Consider the following 27,509-nt stretch of genomic DNA (forward strand, 5'->3'; position numbering starts at 1 on the left):
TTTTTTTATAATCATCAAAGAATGGATATATTTTTCAAAGACACAGTTTTAACTTAAGAAATTTTTCTTTTGTCTGCTAGTTTAAATAATTTACCTAATGCTGGTTTTATGTGTTTGTAATTCTTAGGGTTTCCCACATCTCCTCCAATCTCAAAGCCAAATATGCTATTACCTATACTTTTCACTCTAGGTGAAATAAGTAGTATATGTGTATTTTGCAGCACTTCACATACTTGGATTTTACATTCATTTTTAACTTTTCTGTTTCTGATTTATCACTTTGTTGTCTAAGAGCTCCCAAGTACTAATGTGTCATTATAACAACCTTGTCACAAGAAGAAGGATTATTTAATTCTGTGCATTTGATGGGAGGCTTTTTAGTTATTGACATGAAGTATTTGGAGGAAATGAACAAAAGTTTCCTGTGGTACCTTCAATTCGATGTTTCAAACTGATGGAGGGATTGAGAACCTCTGTGTTGATCATATTTATCAATTTGTCATATATCATCTCAGTTTAACACCTCATTTTTATTACATGAGATGGATTGTTTTAGGATAGGACTTTCCCATTGCTCAGCATTGAAGATAAATGCAAAGGGTTCTCTGGATTACCCTCACCCTCTGATCTTCTAATGTTTTAACCTGCCCTCTTGTTTTGAATTTTTTTCTACTGCTAGCTATATCCAAGTAGTAGGTTTCTTTCTCAAGCTACATTTGAGACAAGGAAATCAGGGTCATGGTTATGTTTGAGAACAATTTTGATTATGCAGTAGTTTTCTACAAAGATCAAAAGAAATCAAATCCTGCATCTTCATGTAACATTTATTATTTAGAATAAAAGAACAATTTCATAAGCTTTCAGCAGCTTACAAATGACCACTAGCTGAAGAAGATTGGGTTTTGCATGAAGTTATTAATTTCCAGCAAGGGGCTACCACAAGGAATGATAATTTTGTTCTTTTACACTGCCCCATGCATGGAAGGCTCTCTCTGCAAATCGATGAGTCTGCCAGGGGCCACTTCTTGCAGGGTTTTGTTAGTAAATAATGAATCTCTAAGATGTGACAAATCAATACTTTGATGACTTTATTTATACATGATGCTCATAGCCCACCTGTAGCATCTTTATTTTGTGTCCTGGAAAGTTTACTGTGCTAGGGTTTACACCTATATTTGATACATTTGTATGGCGCATACCATGGGGAAGACATTAAAAGGAGCAACAAAATATTAGCATGCAAAAAAATGCATGTGAATAATAATTAATATGAATAACAATTACATGAACATTTGCCAAAGCTATGGAATTTTTAAGTTTTTTACATGTGTAATGTGAAATTAATATAAAATGGTAAATAGAGCTGCAATGCTCTTTTGTGGAAGTAACTCATTATCTTTCACTTAAAAGCTTGCAAAGGTGTGAGATTGAAAAACAACAAAACTCAGAACTTTGCCTGAATGAAAATTATCCCATGTTTCTAAAAAGTGTTACCAAAAACTATATCCCTTTGCCACAGTGTGTTTAATTTCAACTGTGTGCCAATTTACAAAAGTATTTTATAGTTTTCTGGTTACTTTCACCAGTAACCAAACACAGTCTTGACCCTTTTCCATACATGAAAACAGCCAACCGTGAGTGCAGCAATGGGAGGTCTGGCCTTTCAGGTATGTCAGCTGAAGACCACCCTACTGGAAGAGGTAACAAGAACAAAAAGCCGAGGTCAAACAAGGCAGCCCCATGTAATTAGATACTAATAGTGGATTTAGGGTGTAAAATTCACTTAAAACCATACACCAACAGACTAAACAATCCCAGTAAGAATGGCAAGTTTTGTTCTAAAAAAATGTTTTTAATACCAGAAAGCATAAATAAAACATACATAATAACCTTGACTGACAGACTGTACTAACCTGCAGTAACATCTGCTTCAAAATTATTTGCTACAGGTTTGGGATAGTATAATTATAAAGCACTGAAACTCACTGTCACTTATAGTACAGCGTGCATCCCATTTCATGAATTTACTATTGAATTCACTTGTCCCAATAACAATTTTTTAGAATTTAAATTCTGACAAGTAAATAAATTCCTCTATTAAACAGTCAACAGCAAAACCAAAACTCTGTCTGATGCTAATGGGGAAGCATGCTGAATTAGACGCTGAACAAATGGGGAGTTGCTTTTGCAGGGTATGATGGGGTCAAAGTAATTAATACAACAATCTTCACTTCTGTTGGCCGTTTCATTTTGTGTTAATTTCTGATGCTTTTGCAGGATGGATGTGGTAGCTTTACATGCCACAGACTTGGTTGATAGAGCAGCAAGATCCATCAGGAAGAAAATGGTATTTCTCTGGCTAAAGTGAGTATCTGCTAGTCATCTGCTCTTATTGCTGGTGGGGCCCCCGGGTCATGTTGGGAACTGGCTTTTTGCAGTCTTTCCAGATTCCCTAATATTTTCATAGCTCTAGCTGCTCTGCAAACATCACATCTCAAGAAACTCTGGTTTGATAATTTTAATTTATCCTCATTTTACAACTGGTAAATTAGTCTAAATAATTAAACCAATCATATTAATTCCATGTCTTATAAATCATTTGAGTGGGATTTATAAGCCTTTTGGGAACAGTGCTTTAAGAACTGCTAAAGAATTTAGTGTATTTTTGGCACACAGTCCAAGGACAGAAGGTTTCCTTCCTTGGTGCTCCAAATGTCCCCAGGGAGAGACAGGTAAATGCAGGGGTATGGAAGGAAGTTGGAAACTAGTAAGCAGTGACAATTCACACCCACTAAGGATTCAGTCCTCTGTATTATTCTCCATTGGTGGTATCTCCTCTACAACAGAAAAGATGTTTGGGAAAGACTGAATTTGTCCCTTAGAGCTTACTTATGGCAAAACTGAAATTGAGGAAGTGAGACTGGAACTGACCGGGGAATGGCTTGTCCGCTAGCTAGTACTGTCAAATTATATTCTGTAGTAGCTTTTCAGTATACAGAGTAGGTATTGTCAGCCAGTACCAACCTTTTGAGCCAGCTCCTATTGTACACTGTCCCACTGCAGTGGCAGGTAAGGAAGCAGTAGCGCTGGGGAGAATTCCAGCATCTGCCTTCCACTGATGATGCGTAACCTCTGTGGTACCTACAAGTCATTCGGCTTCAGAACTACCAGAAGCATCTTTTAACTGTACTGGTCCATATGGTTCCACATTAAATATGTCTACACTTCTATGGAAACATGCAAAGAATGTGCATCTAGGTGGGAAAGTGGGCAGCATTTAGCATAATGTCAGAGTAAAAATTTCCAGATGTTAGCATTGGTTACACCTCTGTTGTTCTGACATTCACTTTCTATGAGACAGTGATTACTCTTAGTGAATCTATTCTGCTTGCTGCTGATGGTACATTTGCTTTTAAGAAGCCACCTGCATTGAGAATTTCCCTTCTTATTGAATGTCAGTATTGCATGATTCAGCTACATGGAAAGAACTAAATTTATCTTTTGGGTTTTAACCTGTTGAAGGAAAGACTGATCTCTAGTGAGAAATGCGATGCTCACCTTTTTGGGTCAATGATCTTGTAGAGTTTTCCGCTGTGAGGCTGTGTCATACTTTTACTGCTTGATAATATGTAAATCTCACCTGTTAAAGAAACCAATGCAATAAATTAGTTCTCCTTTCCTAAGATGTCAAATACATGACCTTCGTGATCTAGCTGTATTTGCAAGATGAGATTAAAAAAACTTCGGAAGAAACACTAATCACTGAAATATACAACAGAATCATTGCTATTTGAAAATTTAAATAAGCACTTTCCCCAGATAGATGCTAAAATGTGAAAGATATTTTATCATGAATGTTTTTTGTTTCATATTGTATAGAATTGGTTAAAAAAAAATAAAATTGGGAAGGAAGGGAGAAGAAGGGTCTTGGTCTACTCATACAATGTCTTTGCCCCTGAAGACTGTAATTTTGGGAATAAAAGCAAGTATATGACATTGTGTCATAGTGAGTGACACAGTTCACAGAACGTGAGAGACAGTAAGGACCTTTGCCCCTTCCAACAACCCATTCTCTTCTCGGTTCTTCTTACAAGGTGTCTAAGGTGTAGCTGAGAGCAGCGTAGACACCTTTGGCAAAGGAAAGATAGCTTTAGATTTCCTCTTTTTAAACATTTACTATAAATTTGAATAGTTCAGCAGGCATTACCAATAAGGCTTATGATTTAATAACATTTTTTTTTTTTTTATTTACCTAATTCGTCTTCACCAAATCCCAAGACAGGGCCCGAGAAGAAACCTCTACATGAACCAGTGTTGCCAAGACAGAGGGGTTTCTCTTGCCACTGTTTGGTTGCAGGACTCTGTTGCAGTGTTAAAAAATTTCTATATTCAAAAACACATAAAGCAAATTGTTATATTACATTTTGAATACAATTTTCACTGTCCAGATAAATAAGTAAACACTTGCTGCAAGTAGTTCCATAGATACATCTGTGCAGTTCATCATCATATGATTTCCTGCCTTTTATTTTTCAGATGCTTAAAAAGCACAGCATTTCCCTTCCTGTCATTCAAACGTTGCAAAATTGGCTTCAAGCTATACTGTACAGCCATTCGTGAATCTGAGCTATTTGGCATGGGAAAACTATGCCCATTTATTAAAAAAAACATATTTCTTTTCCTCCATCAGTGATGTTTCCATAAAACCCCAAAAGTTTTCAATGTCTTACCAGTTAGACCTGTTTGGGAAACAGTTCCATGGTTAACATTTATTCCCATCATAATGTAAATGATTCACGTAAGTGTTTGTAGACCTAAAATCTTAAGAGCGCCATAATGTGACTGTCTTTGTCTGTAGTTTTTACCAAGGATCAGGTATGTTACATATGTTGCCATTCATTAGAATGCTGTGCTATTTTACTTCCAAATCTAGAATTTAATCTGCATTGTCACACCACTAAATTGGCAAAGTGACACAATATACAAGACCACTGGTGTTCCTTTATACAGAAGCTCAATAACGAAATATACCTTACACGCATTTTTGTTTAAGAGTGAGTTAGAAAAAACCTACCCATTGCGGTCTCCAAATACATAACTTCCATACAGTCTTTCAGACTGGCAGCCTCGATAGACAAATCCACCAACCAAGGATCCACTGCTGAACGGTTTGAATTCTAAAAGTGAAGGCTCACTTTCTAAAAAGGAACTACCGTAGCATTAGATCATATGCAGTTTCATATTTTGATTTACATTTATGAAAATGTTACAACTTCAAGAAAGAGGTTAATTCCATTTAAACGTTCCTTAAAATTCAAGATGTGTTGCTGGAAATGAAACACTAAAAAAATCAGAAAATTACAACAAAGGCTGTTTGTGAAACAATCGGTTAGGGATTTACATAGGAGAGGCTATAATTGCTTTCTTCTGTGTGCACAGGTTGGGAGAATAAAACCATATAAAGATTAGGTCGGGCTTTCATTGAAGTTGATGTGATTACTGCTATTAACTTTTACGTGTCAATACAGTCTGCAGAAGGGATCTCCTGAACTTCAGGAATACAATTAGACCCCCTTCACTGTAAAGTCTTCCAGTATCTAAGAGCAGAAATTCCAGTGATTTTCAGCAGAACTTGTTTTCAAAGGCTTTCAGTGGTTTGAGAAACTCTTTCAACATCACAGTTTTAAACACGGTATGTGTGTTACATCCCATAAAACACTAGTATTGCTGGCCGTAGCTTCTTGCAGTAACTTATTTTACGCTGCTGTTGTAGTTCCTACACATATTTTTTTTTTCTTTTTTTTTACAAAATTGCAGAGTTTAGTCGTATCAAATAAAGTCTTCAAGGAAGTTTCAGTGTAAATGTTCCTATTCATGTGATCAAATACTGCTTAGGGTAAAGGTAGGCTCAACTTGACATGCTAACTGCATAATTTTAAATGAAAGCCACAGCCAATAGACCTTTTTTTTTTATAGGAACTTGTTTGTTTTAGTCAGAGGGCTACCTGCAAGCCTTTGATAAATGAATTTCCCAGATTATTCTGCAAGAGTAAGAGCTCAAATTTTACGTGGGAGAAAAGGATGATGAGCTCTTTTTTATTGAAGCAATTGACCCAGAGCCTACTATTAATATTGGCAAGCTGTTCTGGATAGACACAATATTGCTTAGTTTACTCTGCAATAAAGATGCAGTCAAAATTCCATTGGAGCAGTGGTTTACCAAATATTATTCTTTGGTTTGGCTTTTATAAAATGAACACAGAAAATACATGCAATAACTGAAGTAGAACAATTGCATTACACTATTGTGTACTATTGTATTAGCCAGCACAGCTGCTTTGCTTTTAAGTAAAGTACAAATGGGTGAACTAGGGATGTGAAGAAAACCAGAAAATGCTATGTTCCAGGAGATAGACCAGTTCTTGATGCCTTTACACACCTTTGGCATTTATCACCTTTTACCGCTATGAATTTACAAGCTGCTAAACGGTCAAGAAAGGTAGATGATAGCTGAGAGTAACTGTCACCTGACTTGCCTGAACTAGCAAGCGATCTTAGTGAGTATCAGAGTTAAACATTAAACTAAAATTGCAACTGACAATCATACTGATCCAGAGAGAACATGAAACACTTTAAAAATTTAAGTCCCTAATTGAGTATGTTTATCTTTTTGCAATCTAATCTAAACTAGTTGTTTATTATGAAGTAGTAGCATCGTGCATTTTTCATTAAGTTTTTCATTTTTAGTAACATTTAAACAGAGCTCTGTCATTTCCCTGTTTGGTTGTGGTCTGTTGTTGTCTATCTCACTTTTTCCATTATAGCAGGCACATTACATGAGGTTTCCATTCTGTATCTTAAAGGGTTATTTGTGAATGGCTAAGAATACATTTTCATTACTTCCTGATATTCCAAAATCTTTTCTTTATGAGCCATCATATGCAGCAACAGTAAGATCTTTGACAGAGTAGCAAATGGCATATTTCTTAAATCTTATTTACATGATATTCTACAGCAACAAGAACAAAGTTGAGTCATTTAAATTTTGTTTTGTCTTGCATCTGTTATCTGCTTGTACCATACTTTTCCTAAGTTCTAGTTTTTGTAGGTTACCTATCCTGTCTAAGCTGTAAGTTACCTATCATGGCTATACAGTCCTTTACCTATTTTCTTCTGCTTTCTGTTTATTATGCCATGGGCATAGAAACCGACTGTTTCTAGTAGCTTTACCCTGGATGGAACTTACCATAGTCTTTACCCTTTATTATTTGTAAGATTCTTGCTGAAGATCTGTTCTTTGCATTTGAATCTGAGCAAAGTATAGTTAAATTGATGTTTACATCTGTTGGGTGGCGGTCCACAGCACATCTGTAAAACAAAAAATATAAGAAAAACCATGAGATAGATGAGTTCATAATGTATAATTCTCTATCAACAGTATGAAGCATCACATTTTGAAGGATTATTGTTTCTTTGTGGTGCCTACTCATTTGAGACACCTATTTCATGCTAAGCCAAAATATCTGAGAAGTGCATCAGATTTGAATACAAGAGATAATACACCTTTCCCATCCCTGCACCACATTTTCTATAATGTGAAGTAAACCTATTTTTTCCTAGTGATAAAATGTACTGTGCTCAATAGCACCTGAAATGAATAGTGCTTTAACCAAGCTAAATGAGCTGACTTATATGGTATAGGAATTTTGGACTGTTCAAAAGTCCAAGAATCAACTCCTTATCTGAACAACTTGACTTTCTGAATTTTTTCAAACCATGACTTTAAATGTCACTTCAGTACTACCACCCACCTAATTTGCTGAATTATGTGTTGTTTAGTTAAAGCTTTGTTCTCCTCCTTGTTATTGTTTAGATTTCACCAGATGTTCTCATTTGTTTTCCATGTGCTTTTTTTCTCAGTCGAGATTCCCATCTCAGCTGTACTTTACCAACTCTCTGCTTTAAGTTCTCTTCTTTCATAAAGGTAATCATTTTATTATTCATTAAAAACAAAAATCCTCTACTTTGTTTCTGTCATTTCACTCTTGACTTGTAATAGTTGTGCATGCTCTTCTCCTTCCCCTTTGCCAATGTACATTTGTTTCTAACTGTGACATACGTGTGGAGGTGGAGGAGTGGAAGTTTTAAAAAGTTCACGAGTGCCTTTATTATTAAAATTTTGTTACCCGACTGTATAAAAGATTTCTGGTTGAAAACAATATCTTCTCCAGAGTTTAACTTCAGTTTAATTGAAACTTACTTACCGGCCTGGATTGTGGAGTCCGTGTGCAAAAATCTCGGGAGGTTGGTTTGTGCTATTAAAATGTGGGTTGCTCCGTGGTATGGAATAAGGGACATTGCACAGGTCAGTATTTACGTCGAGGCGCAATACAGAACCTGTAAAATCACTGAGAAAGTTGGAGGATAAAATAGTTGGTTTTTAAAAGTATTTTACTGGTAGATTTAGTCCATATAATACTACCATGAACCAGCAAAATAAATCACCCACTTTACTGAATAATCACATATAGATTGGTTTTATGGTACATGCAAGTCCAAAGAACAGTAGCAGAACCTGTCAAAGATTCAGCTGGCCAGTATGTTGCCTTGTTATGTGCATACTACAATGCCTCTGACCATGCTGTTGGGAAGCAACTTGATAATGAGAGCAACTTTCCATACATCAGTATTGTTTTATGGCTTCAAACATAAGGCTATTAACTCTTTTATACTGCATCTCCTCTAGAGTAACTATGGATATAATCACTATGTAGTTACATAATGCTTTTTGCTAACACTTTGAATCCTACTCTTGAATTCAATGATTTCTAGTCACAGTGCAATCCAAAGATTAACTATACATTAATTAAAAAAAAAAAAAAAAAGTAAGTAATTGTATTGGTTGAATGGAGATGTTGGTATTTTTTTGTAAAGAATCAGAACTTTTCTTGTTACATGAAACAGGACAGAGTGAAATGTTTTGCCTTACATTCATGATTGTAATGGAGGAAGGGAGAAGGACAAGAATGTAGAAGGAGTAGAAGAGCATCAAAACTCTTTTTGCAAACATAAGAAGATGTGGTATTTAAATGGATTCCTTTCTGTCTTTCTTCATCATGTATCTGTTTCAGTCTCTCATGTTTTACACGAATTTAAAATCAAGTATTATTGCTCTCTGGTCTTGGTTTTAAGTATATCCTTACTGCAAAGGGCAGGAGCACCTGCTATTCTGCTGAGCCAAAGAGGCCTTTGAGCATAGCAATTCCTTTTAGGTCTGTAAAGGCTCAGTATCACACTTTCTCTAAATTAAGGCAAATGTTGCAACTCTAACAGAGCATAAGGAAACAGAGGGAAAAAGCAGGTTGAGAAAATTGTATAGGTAGAACCAAAGCAGGACTGCTTCATATGTTCTCTAGACATTTTCCTAAGTGATAGTGTTGTTATTGACTCTGGTAAGTGTTTGTAGACACTTTTTTAGAATGTTTGCTCAATAAAGTTGTCCTGTTCATAGAATAATAGTTTGGAAAAAAGAAGTCTAACCTGTGCTTATATACAGTTGCATCTGCTGGTGAGGGCTCCAATATTTAAATGGTTTGATAGCACACAACTACAAGAACATGTATTTAAGCAGTAAGACTGTTCTGAAAATCAGCAGTTTGCTAAACGCAGGCACTGAAAATAGTAGGATTATGTAGTAAAGGAAGACGGCGTAAGATTTGTCCTGACAACTGCTGATCACTTTTGATTCTGACCTCAAATACTTTACAAAAACAGAAGAAAATAATAGAATTCTGTCCATTGGCAGTTTTTGTACCTTAAACCATCCATCTCCTCCATATCATCTAGAGTGATCATGCCATCTCCAAGAAAAATGTATAGGAAACCATCTGGGCCAAACAGAAGCTGTCCTCCTAGGTGTTTTCGATGCAGTTCTGCTACTTCTAAAAACACTCTTGCTGTTCTCATATCAACTTGGTGTGGATTTTTCCTGCAATATAAAGATATGAACACAGTTTTCACAATTCACTATCGTTCTTCTTTCTAAAAATAAACTTGAGTCATTCAAATTATACTTTAAGATATGGATGTTGTAACTTGGTGGAAAAATGTCAAACAATTATTTCTGAGAAATTTCAACTTTCCAGCATTCACAAAGAAATATTTTGCTGCCTATACACAATAGGAAATAACTATAATGAAAAAATGACAGAATAACTAAAAAAAGTCTTAAAGAGAATAAACCAGTGTACTTACTGGTGTTCCAAAACTACTGTTTGAAATAAAATCAGCAATAATTTTTCTGCAAGTACCCAAGTATACATATTGTAAACCTGATAGTTCATTTTAGAAATGGGAAATACTAAATACTAAAATGAAAATGAAAAGGCTGCTGAGAAATAAAGAATTTGTGAATTTTAGACTTCTACTGATACCTGGATACTGTGTATTCTACGACCCTAAGGATGTGGTCATGAGGTCCAATAGCCCACCGTTCTTGGTTGGTGGTATAAGACACATACAGCTTTCCATTTTTCTTGTAATTGGGATGGAATGCAAGGCTTAACAGTCCTCTTTCATCTCCTCCCTGCAGTCAAATGAAAAACACAAAGAATTGTGAAGTTAATTATGTTCTTTATTGTGTTTCAGCTGGAACCCAAAAAAAAAAGTTTCTTTCTTGTGGATAATCTTTGCCCAAACTCTTTTATTTCTTTCCTGACTACTGCACAAAAAGGATTATAAAACATTTCACTTTGGGGAAGTCTTTAAGAGTTAGAACAAGACAATTGTCTTATGTAGTTATCTATGCACAAGTCTCTTACGCCACTTTTGTGGAGTGATTTGTGTATGTAATCTTTGGGAAGCCATGAAGACAAGTTTAAGTGCTGTGAAGGATTCTTTGCTGGGTTACTAGGTTGCTTGTAATTCGTAGAAGACAAATAAAAAGGTCTATAATCAGCAGTCACTTCTAATCCAAGTATCCAAAACCTAAAACACAGTGCTGGCTGCCAACTCCCACTGTCTTGGCAATATGTTTAGAAAACAGTTAAATTGCTTGTGTAATATGTAAACCTTTGTTTTACCCTGGAGGCAGCAACATCAGTTGTCACAACTATGGTGGTCTGTTCATCATAGCTAGTATACTGTAGGTAATAAGCAGCCTTGGTCTCTGTGCAGAGAAACCATAGTTTTATATGTGGTCCTTCAATGGAAAGGTTTTTGTTATTTTTTAAAATAAAAATAGAAAAATCTCTGAAAAACTTTCTTTTGTTATTATGTTTGCCACAAAGATTAGTACAGTTACATGTTAAGCATCAAATTCATGTAATGTACTGTGACAATGCAAATACCCTGTGTACTTAAATAGAAGGCAATTTTCTCTTTGGCTTCTAAAAATGTATGTAATATTACTATGCCTAAAATTGTATTTGTATAAATGAAGAATGAAACTTAGATTCATTTGTTGCTGTTGAAGTAATACAGGGCATAGAAATAAAGGGAGTACCTAATTAAAAATGCAAATTCAATTCATATATGTGATTATTCCCAAGCTGATAGTTGTTTTGGAGTTTAACTCAGAGTTTGCCAGCCTTTCAAAACTAGTGACTCTGTTGTAGATTCAAGTGCTCCAGTTCTGCACCCATAAGGAGACAACGTTTTGCAACTCTAACCACACCCATGATAAGTAATTATGAAATTTTAAATTATAAGAGAGAATGAAGCTTTTAAAATGTATCTGCAATTCAGAGTAATGGATGGGCCTGTCTTCCTGTTGAAAGACGTCCCACAAAAGGCTTAATTGGGAAAGTGCACAGCTTTAATTTATTTTAATTCAACATGATTGCCATACTTCCTTTTTAATCACAACCACCAAAGAGAAACCTGAGTCAGAAATAGAGATGTAAATAGGTCAAGAGATTTCCATACAAAGAGATTTGTACAATGAAATCTGGATCCTGCTAATTTAGAGGCAGCCAAAATTTGCTAGTTTATTTGCTAGAAAAATTCAGTTTCAGGGGGTTATCAGAGAGGTTAGTTTTGAAAGTCTAGTTAGAGCTGCCAAATCAGTTGCAGTCATCATGGATGAAGGGACTGGTAATCTAGCTCTTTCTCCTTGACGAGCCAAAAATAATTCTGCAGCTGAGTCTGAACTGATTGTAGATATTATTGTATGAGTTTCTAAGAGTTTTGACCAAGTTCCTCTGATAAAGTCTGAAGCAAAGGGAGGCAAATCAGTTGCTTTGGGAACAGTAAGGAATATTTCAAAGATTCCTGATGAATGATTTTATCTGCTGTGCCCAGACAAAGACAGTCCTATTTCTTCTCCTGAGAGATGAGTTCAACTCATTTAAGGGCCCAGGAATGTCAATGAGTCACACTAGGCCTGCCCTTCAAGGTGAGTTATTGTGAGTTATTGAAAGTATTAGTAAGAAAAGATGTTTCTGTTACTAAGCTGAAGATTTTATTTAGCACTTGATGTCATGGGAGCAGTCTCAGTGTGAAAGTGAAGTTGTTGAAAGTGTAAACAGGTGAAAATTAAATTAAGAGCTTTTAATGAAGTGCACATGAAGCAAGAATTTGACAAATGAATGAAACACGGGACCTGCAAGGTAGTAAGTATGGCAAGTTGTATTCGTAGGATCAGGCCAGTATTTCTACTAATTGCTATCTTGCGTGATTCTATTAGACTGCAATATATCACTTTCTTTGTTTGTAGAATGTATCTATTGCTCCCTGAAAAGTCACACTGCTTTCTGTTTTTCAAAGTGAGCCAGACACACTATGTTCTAAAAAGTCTATTTACTTGTGCATTTAATAAAAACTTTGGAAATATCCCTCTAAGATACTGAAATCAGTGCAGCATCAAGCCTTTAGTTGGCTTATGGTCAACTAGAAATCCAGCTGAATTTTTCCATGCTTATTCTTTCTGGTTTTGGAAAACAATTGTTCATGTGTACTTTCAGCTTTATCGCTAACTGGCAAACGTGTTGTTTCCAATTAAATCACTGCCACAACTTCCATAGCTTTTGAAATGATCTCTATGGTGCCAGAAAGTATATAGTTTTCTGTAGTGTTATGTCTCGTATGTTGTGGGGTAAATTGAGAGATATCCAGCAAAATCCCTTATGAGCAGTCATTTTGGTACTGTCAAACTGAATAATTATGTACCAAATTTCAAAATTTCAGATTTTCCCTATAGAATAACCCTCACTGTTATGTTTTATTAACGCACTTTTGATGTCTACTGTGAAACCAGCATCCCAGGCTTTATAGCCTTGTCTTGTAGATACCATGAGTCAGATATCCGTAACTTTCTCTTGGCAGCTTAATAACTTATTGACATCCTTTTCTTTTTAAGTTTCCCCTTAAATGAAACCAGCACCAACAAACTGTAGATGACATAGTAGCTTGTATGAGATTCTGCACTACACTATTGGATGGAATAACCGTTAACGTTTGTCATTTGTATAAGGAAGGGCAAGAAGAATGAGACAAATCTTTGTATTCCATTGGGGTGTCGAAGACAAAGAATGATGCTTGGCTGAAATGAGTATTAATTACCTAAACATACTGTGGACTGGGGCCAATGTGAAATCTCTATCATAACTAAACCTGGAAGCTCACAGTTCCGATGTCTGCCTATGCAGCTCTTTAGCTTGAACGCTCCTACCTTCTACTCATAGTAATTGCATGTTTTGCACCAATACCACACTTATTTCAAAACTGATTTTCCTTGGGCCAGATTATAAGCTTCAGCTAAGGAGTTCTGTGAAAGTAAAAACATTCCTTTAAAAGCCAGTTTGGTCTAGTTTAGGACCACAAGCATGAAAATAATTTAATCAGAATTGTATTATCTTAAGTCAGTACAAAGGCAAGTAAAGATTAATTGTATGCATTAAACTTAAAGTGTTTCTTTACTTTTCATTTTGAAATGGTTAGGTACCTTATGTCAGTTCTGAAAGTATATTACACCAGTAAGTGTTCTCAATTGAAGTGTATTCTTAATATTTCTTTTTGCATTGTAATTTCTGTTGTAATATATTTACACTTGTAAAAAACTGAAACAACTGCACAATACGACCCACTTTGTATTTTGACCAACACTAAGAAGAGTAATTGTTGCATGCGAATACTGGATTTTTATAGCATGGTGCTATTTTCACATAAGCACTCCTTAGAAGCGGGCTCTACTTTCAATCTCTGTGTTTCCAAATGTACTCTGGTATATCTCTGATACTATATACAGAAGTATTATTTTATTATTATTATATTTTTTCTATAATACAGAAACATATGCTGCAGTTATTTTTAAGACGTGCTGCCATTTCATTACATCAATATATGTATTATTTCCTCTAATAAATATGGAGAAATACATGGGAATGCCTTAACTGGTATTGCTAACTAGTTCATTTAAAGGACATCATATTGTAAGCATGACACTTAATTATGCAACCTTAACAGTAATTAATTTTAGTAAGCAAAACCAGACATGACCATTTATTTCCATTATTATGTGTGGCTTAATAGTAAACAATATAGGTAGCAGATTCCGAGTTTTCCTTTAAAATTGGTTTCACAATTCACTCACTTATACAAAATAGTGGCATTTATACTTAACAGCTTTTTCATTTGGACAATACCACTCTCGTGTTGGAAATTAGTAGCAACATTTTTAAAAGGGGTTGTGCTTAAAATATGTACATTCAACAGTCATTTGTGACTTAAAATATTAACTCTAATGTAATGTCTTTATATCATTTGCTTTCATCTATTATTATAGAGCAAATGCTAGGTAACTTGTTGAGGTAGTATGATCGCCCTTAATTTAATTTATTTCCTATGTAATAAATACCATAACTAATATGTATTACCATGTGTTTGATCTTAAGGAGTTTTATTTGTAAAAAACAGGGGGGAAGGGGTCATGGAACATCTAAAATCTCTTATCAGGCAGTACCATATGAACTCTTCAGAAAGGGATTTCTAATTAGGAGATCCCCAAAGAATCTCTGCTTCTGTGAACCTTTACCAGATCTTACTGTAGGGCTGAAGATCAATGTCAGGTATTTTTCTCAGTGGGAAGTGTTTGCTTAATTGACATGTTTTGGAAATTTGGCCCCAGCACCGGATAGAAACTTGACTACAGCAGAAGTAGAAGCCAGCAAAAGGTCTGCTGCAAGGGCACACCTTGCCTTTCAAAGCTGCATCAACTATTTTGAGAAACACAAGGGGGAGGTGTCTCTGACAGGTGAAAAGGGACAACAAATACAGAATGAGAAAACCAGAAACTGATTGGGCTGTAGGTATGGTATAGGAATAGAGCTCCTATAGACCTCTTGGGTGTTGAGAACTCAAATGCTTTGCTATCTGAACATCTGTGGGGCCTGAGGCCTCTGGCAAGGGAAGAATTTGTAACATAAGACATTTACCTTAGGGAAAAATAATTACACTGATGTCATGGCTCAGTATAGTATACACACTAGACCCTATCTCCAAAGCATTTCCTTTTTCCTGTTGTGCTGCAAAGCTTCATTTTTTCCCCTCATTTATAAAGGGCTTTGCAGTTATCTAAGGATTTTTTAAAAACATTTTCAAAATTTTTTACTGATTTTAACAAATGCACTATTTTAATAGTTGACTTAAAAATAGCTTTAGATACAGGAATGCTTTACAATTAAATTTATACAGGAAAAATACTTAGAGGGCCATACTCTTACTTGGAATTTAAGCACAAATCGTACTGAAGTTAAAGGTGGTTTTTGTACGGTTAGGTGCAGGGCAGGATTTGGCTGAAAATCATTGATGGCCAAAGTGCACCCATCACAAAGTTGTCTGCTCTGATGTTTGCAGTGATATTTGAATGCTCTTTTTTTTCACAGGACAACTGAACTCACAATAAATTAATGATGTCCCACTCCTTTAGTGCCCAGTGGGTCCAAAAGTCAGACCTATCAAAAGATAGTAAGAAGGTGACTCATAAGACCAGTTCTGCATGGATTTTGAATGGGGCTTCTCTGCACTTAGGGAAAAGTCAGAGTACCTATTTACAGGGATTACACACACATATTTATTATGCAGCATAGTTTTCCAGCAAAAGAACTCTGGATTGGCCATAACTCAAACAGAAATAAATAAAAATAGTTTGAGATCTAAAGATAGCACTGGAACTTAAAACCTAATTGTTATTTTTTCCTTCTTACTTCTGTTGCAGCAAAGACAAAATTTTGACATGGCCTTGATCATTTTTTATTTTCCTTACCTTCATAGTCCTTTGAAGATACCAGTCACTAAATGCAGGACCTTTCACTTCTAGTCCTAGTCCTCTGTACTTATTTTTTTAATTCCTCAACTCCAGATTTTGCTGTTCTGCTGGGCAAGTCTTTAGTTTAATCCAAATTATTATCCTCGTCCCCTGATAATACAATTCTTTCTTCCCGTCCTCCTAAAGAAAGTATATGAAACTTATAAATGCAGATACCAACCCAACACAAACCCACAGCTTGCCTCCTTCACACTCTTCTAGTAAGACATGAATCCTGCTTTGACAACTCTCCCAATTATTGGTTAGAAGCAGCTAAAAGCTTTGAGACTGCCAAGAGCCAGCCAATAATTGAGAGGTTTTGGGCAGAGTGACATATGACTGCGAGTGTGCTTGCAAGGAGGTGGCCATGAGCCCATGTGAGGTCTGCATCTGGACTGAGAAACTTTATGTACTGCACTACTTTAGGAGAATTGGAATAACAGAAGACAGTGGAAATCAGTCCCGGAAGAGGGAGATTCAAATAAAGACCAGATGATTATTGCATTCAGTAAAGCTGGCTCAAGAAGGTGTGAATTACACACTTTCCTGCACCACAGAGGCCTCTTGAGCTCTAAGCAGCATTTATCCTCTGGGAACACAGGTGGTGATTCCACCTCTGTCCCCAGCTGGATTTATTTTCAAGGAAGCTTTACATTCCACCAGCAATTCAGTGAGTGGTTCACCAGCGGAGGCCACTAAGGGAAGGTAAAAAATAAGCATGCTCCTTCTTATTTCCCTGGCATGCCTCCACTTTCTGGTCTTATTTATTTATTTATTTACTTATTTATTTATTTATTTATTTGGCATATCTGCTCTCCTATACTTCAGTATTCTTCCACTAGCCTGTCTTCTACTGACAGCTTTTCAGTTGCATTGGTTTGAGGTCTATTGTGTTGTAAAATTAGCCTTCTAGGAAAGCGAGAAAGATTTCTTCAAGTGAATGAGAATGCAGTAAGTGTTAAGAAATTTACTGACCATGAAAATCCTTCATTAATAGAGAGAATAGACTTGATGACCTTTTATTTTTTCTCCTTCTTTCTGTTGCTTTTAAGCTTTACCCACCTTTCCATGCCACTTCTGTGATAAAGGCAAATTTTACAACTCTCTTTCAGTAGGCAGTCCAATAAAATTGGCTCAGATGATACCCCAAACAGAACAGACGACATTACATTAACATTCACAAATACATGATATGATGACAAGAGACTAATAATCCCTTTTTCATTCACCAAAACCGTGACTTTACCTCTTCCAATCAAGAACGATTTTTTTTTTTAACTTAGACCCCATTTTAATGCTATCTAACATTATTTTTCCGTAAACACACAAACAATACAAATTAATCTTGTTAGTGATTTACTGTTCTACCAATGTGCTAATTTGACTGTGGTCCTCCTAGACTTCTACTATGGTTTTCTCATGTTCTCATTCCCTCACTATGTATATAAAACTTTTATCTTTATTTTCCAGTAGGATGTTTCATAAAATTTTTCTTTTTGGTTAAAATACAGATCTAATGGCAGAGAGTTGTCAAAAGAGTTTAACAATTATAATTCAATATATAAGTTGCTTTTATATGGCATGACATTTCAACCAATCACTCCTGCTTTTGTCATTGCTAAGGATAAAAATATACTATGGAAAAATAAAAATCTTACTACAGTGCAAAGATCTCCCTGGGCTGCTAAATTAAGATTTTGTATAAATGTCCACAAAAAAGTCTACAGCACTTTAAAATGAGCTGTAAGACTTTTTTTTTGTGCTGAGAGAGGGCAAAAAAAGAGGATGTATGGTGACACATAGCAAATTTGACAGTGCTTATGTAAAATGAACCAACCTACAACAAATTCTATACTCCGATAATTGAAAACAAATTCATGCTGTTTTACCATGACCGCTTTATATGGAAATTTAGGGATATAATTCAGAACAGAATAACAGTAATTATCATACTCTCTGCATTGAATTAAAACCAGAAATGTTGATCTGTCTAATTGTAGGCATTAAAAAATAACTAGTTTCAAAAAAGAGAGATGCAAATGGAAGGATGCCCTGATGACATTACTCTGTCTTACAAACAATTCTGCCTTTCTCCTTTGGCTCTCAGTAGTGAACTGTTGTCTGTTAAAGTAGATACTTGCTTTTTCTGGTTGCAAGGGGAATGTTATATTCACATGTGCTATGTCTTTAAATATTGTGGGGCGGGGGGAGAAAGCAGCAAACCACACCCAGCTTGAAGGAAAAAAGCTACAGATTTCTACTTAGATTGCTCCCCATGTCTTCAGTGTTGCCTGTATGCTAATGGATATTAAAATTTGCTCAACAAGTGATAAAAGTAAGTTGCTAGCAGTCTACATCTTGCCAAAAAAAAAAAAAAAAAAAAAAGCACACCTTAAACAGGCTATCTTTTGCCAGAGGGTAATAAAGGACTAGAGGTGCTTCATTCAGTCCACACCGTTTGTGTTTTTTCCCCAAGCATTACTATGGTAATCATTCATGTTTGCAACGTAACCTAGATTAAACTGTGGGCTTTTGTGAGCCTGGGTCTGTCAGTGTTTTAAGAGAAGAGTGAGTTCAGTGGCTTATCACAATGATATAAATTTCACTGTGAAATGTACAGGTGCTCTTCTTTGCTGAAAGTTATTTCTTTAGCAGATTTCTAGCTTTAGTCACTAAGGCTCTGAAGGTACTTCACAAAGGTTCTCAAGTGTTTTCTGCAAGATATCTAAGCTCGGCAGCCACCACGACGGAGGCAGCCGCCCAGACGGAGCTCTGGTGGGAACGCGCTGCCAGCCCGGCGCCGGGCCTCAGGCCGTGGCCTGCCCTTGCGCCGGTGTGGGGCGGCTGCGGGGAGCACAGCTGGGGGGGTGCGCCCAGGCAGGGGCACTCCTCTGAGGAGGCGAGGGGGTTGAGGAGCACCGGGGAGTGCGAGAGGACTGCTGGAACCTCACCCCACCTTCCCCGGGACGGGCCCGAGGCAGGCAGCGCCCGCGACGCGGAGGACTCCCGACCCTCTCCCCGCCTGGCTGAACGCAGAGACTTAAGGGGTGGGGGGCAATGGCGACAAGGTCCTCCTCCGTGGCTGCCCCACCTTCCCGGGCGCCCTGGCGTAACAGGCACGAGGCTCTGCAAGCGGAGCCGAGCGGTGACGAGGACGGCGGTTCGTCTCGCATGCAGGCGTCGCTGAGGCCAGGCCGGCCTACGCCCTGCGTCAGAACCGCTTCCATAAAGGAAAGAAGGCGGGTCGCTGTCAGAGGAGACTCCCTTCTGAAGGGAACAGAAGGCCCAACCTGCAGACCGGACCCACTTCTTAGGGAAGTCTGCTGCCCCACTGGCGCCCAGGTTAAAGACATGACGAGGAAACTTCCTACCCTGGTATGGCCCTCAGATTATTATCCGTTATTGGTTCTTCATGTAGGCAGCGATGACGTTGCGACAAGAAGCACGAGGGCAATCAAGAGAGACTTCCAGGACGCTGGGCTAAGGGATCAGGAGCACAAGCAGTGTTCTCCTCTATCCTTCCAGTTGCAGGGAATGATGAGGGAAGGAACAGGAAGAGCCAGCAGATCAATACCTGGCTCTGAGCCTGGTGTCACTGGCAGAATTTGCGTTTTTTTGATCATGGGTCAGTTTACATGGCACCAGGCCAGCTGGCAACAGACGGGGTACACCTGTCCCAAAGCGGGAAAAGGATCTTCACACAGGGGTTAGCGGGGCTCATTGAAAGAGCTTTAAACTAGACTTGAAGGGGAAAAGGGATATAACCAGGCTCACTAGAGATAAGCCTGGGGGCGGCACGCCAATGTTTGAGGGACGGTGTGCTAGCGTGGTCCTTCAGTGTGCTGTCTCAGTGGAGGTAGGGGATGGAGATCCATGAGGCAGCAAAGAGGCAGGGGTTATTGACGTGTTAGAAACCACGGAAGCGCCCGAGAATGGTCACATAGGAATTAGGGCTTCTCCCCCCAAAAAGGTGGCGGGATCAATAGCCCGACTAAAGTGCATCTACACCAAAGCGTGCAGCATGGGCAACAAACAGGAGGAGCTGGAAGCCGTTGTGCAGCGGGAAAACTATGACATGGTTGCCATCATGGAAACATGGTGGGATGACTTGCACAACTAGAATGCTGCAATGGATGGCTATAAACACTTTAGAAGGGATAGGGGAGGAAGGAGAGGCGGTGGGGTAGCCCTGTATGTTAGGGAGTGTTTTGATTGTCTAGAGCTTAATGATGGTGACGATAGGGTTGAGTGTTCATGGGTAAAAATCAGGGGGAAGGCCGACAAGGCAGATATCACAGTGGGATTCTGTTATAGACCACCCAACCAGGATGAAGAGGCAGACAAAATACTCTATAAGCAGCTGGGAGAAGCCTCACGATCACTAGCCCTTGTTATCGTGGGGGACTTCAACTTACCAGATGTCTGCTGGAAATACAATACAGCAGAGAGGAAACAGTGTAGGAGGTTCCTGGAGTGTGTGGAAGATAACTTCCTGACACAGCTGGTGAGTGAGCCAGTGAGGGAAGGTGCCCCACTGGACCTGTTGTTTGCAAACAGAGAAGGACTTGTGGGTGACGTGATGGTTGGAGGCCATCTTGGGCATAGCAATCACAAAATGATAGAGTTTTTGATTCTTGGAGAAGTAAGGAGGCGGGGTCAGCAGAACTACTACTTGGACTTCCAGAGGGTGGACTTTGGCCTGTTTAGGAGCCTGGTTGACAGAGTCCCTTGGGAGACAGTCCTGAAGGGCAAAGGAGTCCAGGAAGGGTGGACGTTCTCCAAGAAGAAAATCTTAAAGGCACAGGAGCAGGCTGTCCCCATGTGCCGAAAGACGAGCCGGCAGGGAAGAAGAGTGGCCTGGCTGAACAGAGAGCTTTGGCTGGAACTCAGGAAAAAACAGGAGAGCTTATGACCTCTCGAAGAAGGGACAGGCAACTCAGGAGACTACAAGGATGTCATGAAGTTATGAAGGGAGAAAATCAGAAAGGCCCAACTAGAACTTAATCTGGTTACTGCCGTAAAAGAGAATAAAAAATGTTTCTATAAATACATCAGCAACAAAAGGAGGGCTAAGGACAATCTTCATCCTTTACTGCATACAGGGGGAAATGAAATGACAAAAGATGAGGAAAAGGCTGAGGTACTTAATGCCTTCTTTGCGTCAGTCTTTAATAGTAAGACCAGTTGTTCTCCAGGTACCCAGCCCCCTGAGCTAGAAGACAGGGACGGGGAACAGAATGAAGGCCTCATAATCCCAGGGGAAATGGTTAGCAACCTGCTACACCACTCAGACACACACAAGTCTATGGGGCCAGATGGGATCCACCCAAGTGTACCGAGGGGGCTGATGAAAATGCTCACCAAGCCACTTTCAATCACTTATCAGCAGTCTTGGCTAACCGGGAAGGTCCCAGCTGACTGGAGGTTAGCAAATGTGACACCCATCTACAAGAAGGGCTAGAAGGAGGATCCGAAGAACTACAGGCCTGTCAGCCTGACCTTGGTGCTGGGTAAGGTTATGGAGCAGATCATCTTGAGTGCCATCACATGGCACATACAGGACAACCAAGTGATCAGGCCCAGTCAGCATGGGTTTATGAAAGGCAGGTCCTGCTTGACTAACCTGAGCTCCTTCTATGACAAGGTGACCTGCTTAGTGGATGAGGGAAAGGCTGTGGATGTTGTTTACCTGGACTTTAGTAAAGCCTTTGACACCATGTCCTGCAGCATTCCCCTGGAGAAACTGGCTGCTCGTGGCTTGGATGGGTGTATTCGTTGCTGGGTAAAAAATTGTCTGGACGGCTGGGCCCAAAGAGTTGTGGTGAATGGAGTTAAATCCAGCTGGTGGCCAGTCACAAGTGGTGTTCCCCAGGGCTCAATATCGGGGCCAGATCTGTTTAATATCTTTATCAGTGATCTGGACAAGGGGATCGAGGGCACCGTCAGTAATTTTGCAGACAACACCAAGTTGGGTAGGAGTGTCGATCTGCTTGAGGGTAGAAAGGCTCTACAGAGGGCTCTGGATTGATGGGCCGAGGCCAATTGTATGAAGTTCAACAAGGCTAAGTGCTGGGTCCTGCACTTGGGTCACAGCAACCCCATGCAATGCTACAGGCTGGGGGAAGAGTGGCTGGAAAGCTGCCTGGTGGAAAAGGACCTGGGCGTGCTGGTTGACAGCCAGCTAAATATGAGCCAGCAGTGTGCCCAGGTGGCCAAGAAGGCCAATGGCATCCTGGCCTGTATCAGAAATAGTGTGGCCAGCAGGAGCAGGGAGGTGATCGTCCCCCTGTACTCGGCACTGGTGAGGCCGCACCTTGAACACTGTGTTCAGTTTTGGGCCCCTCACCACAAGAAAGACGTTGAGGTGCTGGAGCGTGTCCAAAGAAGGGCAATGAAGCTGGTGAAGGGTCTAGAGCACAAGTCTTATGAGGAAAGGCTGAGGGAACTGGGATTGTTTAGCCTGGAGAAGAGGAGGCTGAGGGGAGAGCTTATTGCTCTCTACAACTACCTGAAAGGAGATCGTAGCAAGGTGGGGGTCGGTCTCTTCTCCCAAGTAACAAGCAATGGGATGAGATGAAATGGCCTCAAGTTGTGCCAGCGGAGGTTTAGACTGGATATTAAGAAAAATTTCTTCACTGAAAAGGTTGTCAAGCACTGGAACAGGCTGCCCAGGGAAGTGGTTGAATCACCAACCCTGGAGGTATTTGAAAGACGTGTAGATGTGGCACTTAGGGCCATGGTTTAGTGGTGGACTTGGCAGTGTTAGGTTAATGATCGGACTCGATGATCTTAAAGGTCTTTTCCAACCTAAATGATTCTGTGATTCTATGATTCTATATTTCAAATTGCCTTCTTATTTTAAGAAACTGGAAAATCATATTATCTGAATGGGTTTTGGTAGGGGAGTAGAGGACAATTTGAAGGATAGAAGTTCCGGTGACATAAAAACACTGGACTGAGACAGGAAGCATATGAAAGGTTAACTGTAATTGATGCTTATATTCTACCTATCATCTTGTCTGGGATTCTCCCCTGAAGGCAGAGCCACCATGTAGAGTGTGAGCCTTGCCGGCAGGCAATGAAAGCTGGGAACGCGTCACCATTTTTCAGTTGCCAAAGAATGTGTGTGCAAATTCTAGAGATAAAGCAAATGCTATTCTGTTCCCTAATATCTGAAGAACTTTCGGACTCTGAAGTCTGGATGCATGGAGAAGCATATTTCAGCCTATATTTAGCATCAGCATTCAGCATAGTTTTGATACTGATGTGTTGTATCTTCAACACAAATGCTGGTTGCATATGTTGCTGGTTTTCTCAGTAGATGATTATGCTAAACGTCATAGGCAAAATCAGAATTTGTATTCTTAGAAGCTCTGTAAGTATTCTTCAACATTTTGCCAGTAGACATACAACACATCTACTGGATGAAGGCTAGACAGCTATGTTATGTCTATTTACTCTAATATTAAAATTGTTTATATCTATGTTCTTTGTCCATTCAATTGTTCCAAAAAGTAAGTAGTCTTTTCTTATTGGCACAAATGCAAACACAAAATCAATTTAGAGGTCCAGCATCTGCTACTGAGTTTTAAGCTTCCACATGTGAGCATGAGCATTGGAAGTGTATTTCTTATCCAAAATCAAACTGTTTGAAATACAAGGACTGCACTTGTTGGAGTCCTGATAAAAAGGCAGCTAGAAAAAAAACAGAAAATGCTATTATTACATTTTTTCCAACAAAAACTCTGCATGTGTGTCATGTTTGTACCTGGGTCAGAAATATATTTAAGCACTGCACCCTCACATTTCTGAAAAAGCACTGAATGGGAGCTGGGAAGAAAAAAGTGTTTTAATTTCCAATACTGCCCAAGCATTTTTCTCACTGGTACTTTGCCAGTCCCATCAGCCTCATGGTGCCTCAGGAGCTGTGTAGCCCAAGGGCAGAAAGGCTAGTGTGCAACTTATCTGCACTGCTGCAGTTAAGCAACAGCTTGGATTTCAAATACTAACTTGAGCAATCAAATAATTTGAGTTCTTTCAGTAAGTCTTACAAAGTATACGTAATTTGCCAGCTACCTGAAAACAAGGAGTAAATAAATTCAGAGAAATCCAGATTTTTCCACAGACATTTTGCGAACACCAGAGGAAGCTAAAATAATCAAACATTTTTGTGGATCACTCATATAGATCTTGCCTTTACCTCTCAACTAAAATAGTGAAAAAATATTAATAATTTGAAGAGAGACATGAATATTTTTATGAAATGTGCCAAGTGGAAAAATCAGGGTGGTGGAGGATATACGGTTTGCTCTTCATGACTAGAATCTGTATATAAGAGGAGAATGATGGCAATCCACAGCCGTGTTGACAATTCAGACATACAGGAAATACCCTTGTAGGAAACTAATACCATCTGGGTTTGGCCCAAGATGTGTGAATGAGAAATATGTTTCTTGTTGAGAATGCAAAGATAGTTTTGGACATTGCAAAGAAGGAATGCGTTAAGCATGCACAGTTATAAAAATGAAATAGGGTGAGGCATTGCATGCATATGGAATAATTAGAGGAATATGTTTGTGTGCGTCAATAGCTGATGCAGACTTAGAACTTCAGAATTCATTTGTCCTAAAACAACCAGTAAACTACTATGAAAAATGTCTTCAGTATAAATGGCCAGGAGCTTTCTGAATAAAGACAGTATTTGAAAATGTTGATTTGTCCAAGCCACCACGTTCCCTGCTAGAAAGGGAGGTTTGGTTGTGACACATGTTGTATTTTTGGGGAAAAAAGTAAATTAGTTTTGAAATTGTTGAAACTTCCAGTTCTAATATTTGTAAAATTGGGAATTGTGATTATTTCAGTGAGTTGTTTTCAGTTTAGAGATTAGTTTTACTTAAAAAAACGTCAACACTGAAATGGAATATTTCATTTGGCCCTTCCTGAGAACCTTTCAGTCCACACTTGGTGAGAGTATGTTTTCAAAATCTCAGAATATTCTCACTCCTCTCTATCCTGTTCTTGCATTAACTGTCTGAGATTTTAGTGTCTGTTCTTGGCATAGGAAGGCTCTCTGGTTTCTAATGAAGCCATTGCCAGCATTCTGAGGTTCCTGAGACTCGCTGCCTGCGGGATGGATTTTTGCCTCTCCCTTGACACCCTCATCTACTTGTGAAAGCCCCAGCAGTGCTGATTTTTCTGTTATTTGTGAGGCTAATGAATGCCTTGCATGGACAGGAAAAAGTTCCAGGCTCTCTTTTTGGTGCACATTTGACTTGTTCTCCAGACTAGCCTTTAGTACTATCGTCCTTTCTCCAAGTTCAGGCTCTAAATGCTCTTTTTAAAGAAAATTATTGAGAAGATAAAAGGTTTTCTAGTCTTTCATGTCTGTCAAGATCCTGCATTAACCCTGTTCCAGGTTCAAAGACACTCCTTATACAAATTACCTGTTCCTTAACTGAGCAATGCTCATACGATGACAGTAAATTGTCTGTCATTGTATCTTGGTCTTCATTTGTTTTTCAGCCAATTTTTGACATACCTGAACAGGATTTTTCTTATCACTACTAAACACTGCTGGAGACATTTATTTAACATGTATTAATTGTTTTAGTGCTTACCCAGAAGGTACAATGCAAAAAAAGATGGAAAATTAAAGTGGCCATTTTGATTCTTTTATTTTCCATTCTTTTTTAGTACGCATTGAACCTGCATAGCACTTGAGATCTTTGGACAGGATGATCAAAGTCTATTGAATCAAATGTTATTAATACACTAATGGCACACCATCGCATATCTTTGATGGATGGATTACATTCAGGTTGACACGGGCTATCTGAAGAAGCAGGCAGGCTAGAGGTTTGAACTGCAGCCCATTACAGAGACCATTGCAACTCCAAGTTTGAGCAGGTCACCAGGATTGAGTTCTGTGCTTGCTAGATAATAGACTATGCATATGGCTTGATGGCAAATCCATTCCTTGTTCTTTGAAAATGAATTATGAGTACCTCTTTCAGCTTCATTATAGAATTGTGTTGTATTAGTTCATCCTTTGCTAGGCTGTACACACAAAGCATGGCCTTCATTTTCATCTACTGTAGAACGTGTACATCTGCCTTTTAGGTGAGAATTTATGACTGTGCAAGGCTTGAATTTTCCAAGCTGTTTATGCTTATGTGTTATGCCTATACTCACTATGTACACATATAAACATACACACCTGTCCAGCATTTAGATTTAGATTCCAGATTTTCTTGTCCCTGTAGTTTAAATTCTTATCAAATTTAATTCTTTTTTGTAGCCCCAAAAGTGGAACATGAGTGGATATAAACAGTGCACACATGCTTGATTTGCATATCTTAAGGCTTAAATAAATGGTGTTTGAACTACCTAGAAGAATTTATTTTATAGTATAGAATAAGTTAATATTGTTATGCCTACAACGTTCAATTCCAGTGTTGGGGGAAAAAGGGTTTTGAAAAATATGCATTTCATGTATGTGCCTGTGTTTTTTAAAGAACTCATTAAATTATGGTCGTACTACGTATTTTAAATATTGACATTTCTGAGTGGGGTTTAATTTTTATTCTGCCAACCGTTGTAAATTCCTGTTTTGGATCCTGAGGATTTCGGTGGAGGTGGAAAACCACTAATAATTTCTTCTTGTTCACGCAACTTATATTCACTTGCATGTTTTAACTTGAAGCAGACCTTTTCTGTTGATGCTGATAACACTGTTCTGAGTATAAACCAAACTCCTTTGCAGTAGGAAAGAGTAAAATTTCCTGTAAGTAATGTTACTGATAATTACCTTAATATAAAATTTTGTTTCATAAGGCCCTAATTCAGCAAGTATTTAGGCATGTGCCCAAACTCCTCTGATTTTTTTCCTAGTGCAAAACGGGATACCATGAGGCAGCTGATTCTCTCCACTTCAGAGTTTACATGGCTTTTGGTGTCAGTAAATGGGATCTGATACAATAATGATGAGGGAATTTATCAATCAAAAATGCTTCTGATTGAGAGGGCAAAAAATTACTGGAAAAAATGGAGACTTTCTCTTAATGAATCTGACCCTGAGATTTCATAAAGTTTTTTTTATGGTCTGTAGCTAACGTGGTGGTTATGCAGCTAAAGGCATTATCTTCACATCATTATAATGAAACATAACACTGGTATCCTTGACTTTATTAGCCAGGCTTCATTGGTA

The 27,509-nt window shown here is 38.4% G+C and overlaps 1 protein-coding gene across 2 annotated transcripts in view; it reads right to left on the minus strand.

Moving 5' to 3' along the window:
- LOC115335873 (hedgehog interacting protein) overlaps nucleotides 1-27,509 on the minus strand; it is an 84,423-nt gene that overhangs the window by 17,907 nt on the left and 39,007 nt on the right. For both annotated transcript variants that reach the window (XM_030002295.2, XM_030002222.2), the window contains exons 5-11: nucleotides 10,434-10,585; nucleotides 9,815-9,988; nucleotides 8,265-8,408; nucleotides 7,247-7,368; nucleotides 5,075-5,198; nucleotides 4,253-4,383; nucleotides 3,559-3,640 (exon numbers count right to left, since the gene is read on the minus strand). In XM_030002295.2, coding sequence (XP_029858155.1) covers nucleotides 3,559-3,640; nucleotides 4,253-4,383; nucleotides 5,075-5,198; nucleotides 7,247-7,368; nucleotides 8,265-8,408; nucleotides 9,815-9,988; nucleotides 10,434-10,585 — 929 coding nt within the window. The remainder of the gene's footprint in view (nucleotides 1-3,558; nucleotides 3,641-4,252; nucleotides 4,384-5,074; nucleotides 5,199-7,246; nucleotides 7,369-8,264; nucleotides 8,409-9,814; nucleotides 9,989-10,433; nucleotides 10,586-27,509) is intronic.

This window comes from Aquila chrysaetos, chromosome 1, assembly GCF_900496995.4.
Source record: "Aquila chrysaetos chrysaetos chromosome 1, bAquChr1.4, whole genome shotgun sequence".
Taxonomy (NCBI): domain Eukaryota; kingdom Metazoa; phylum Chordata; class Aves; order Accipitriformes; family Accipitridae; genus Aquila; species Aquila chrysaetos.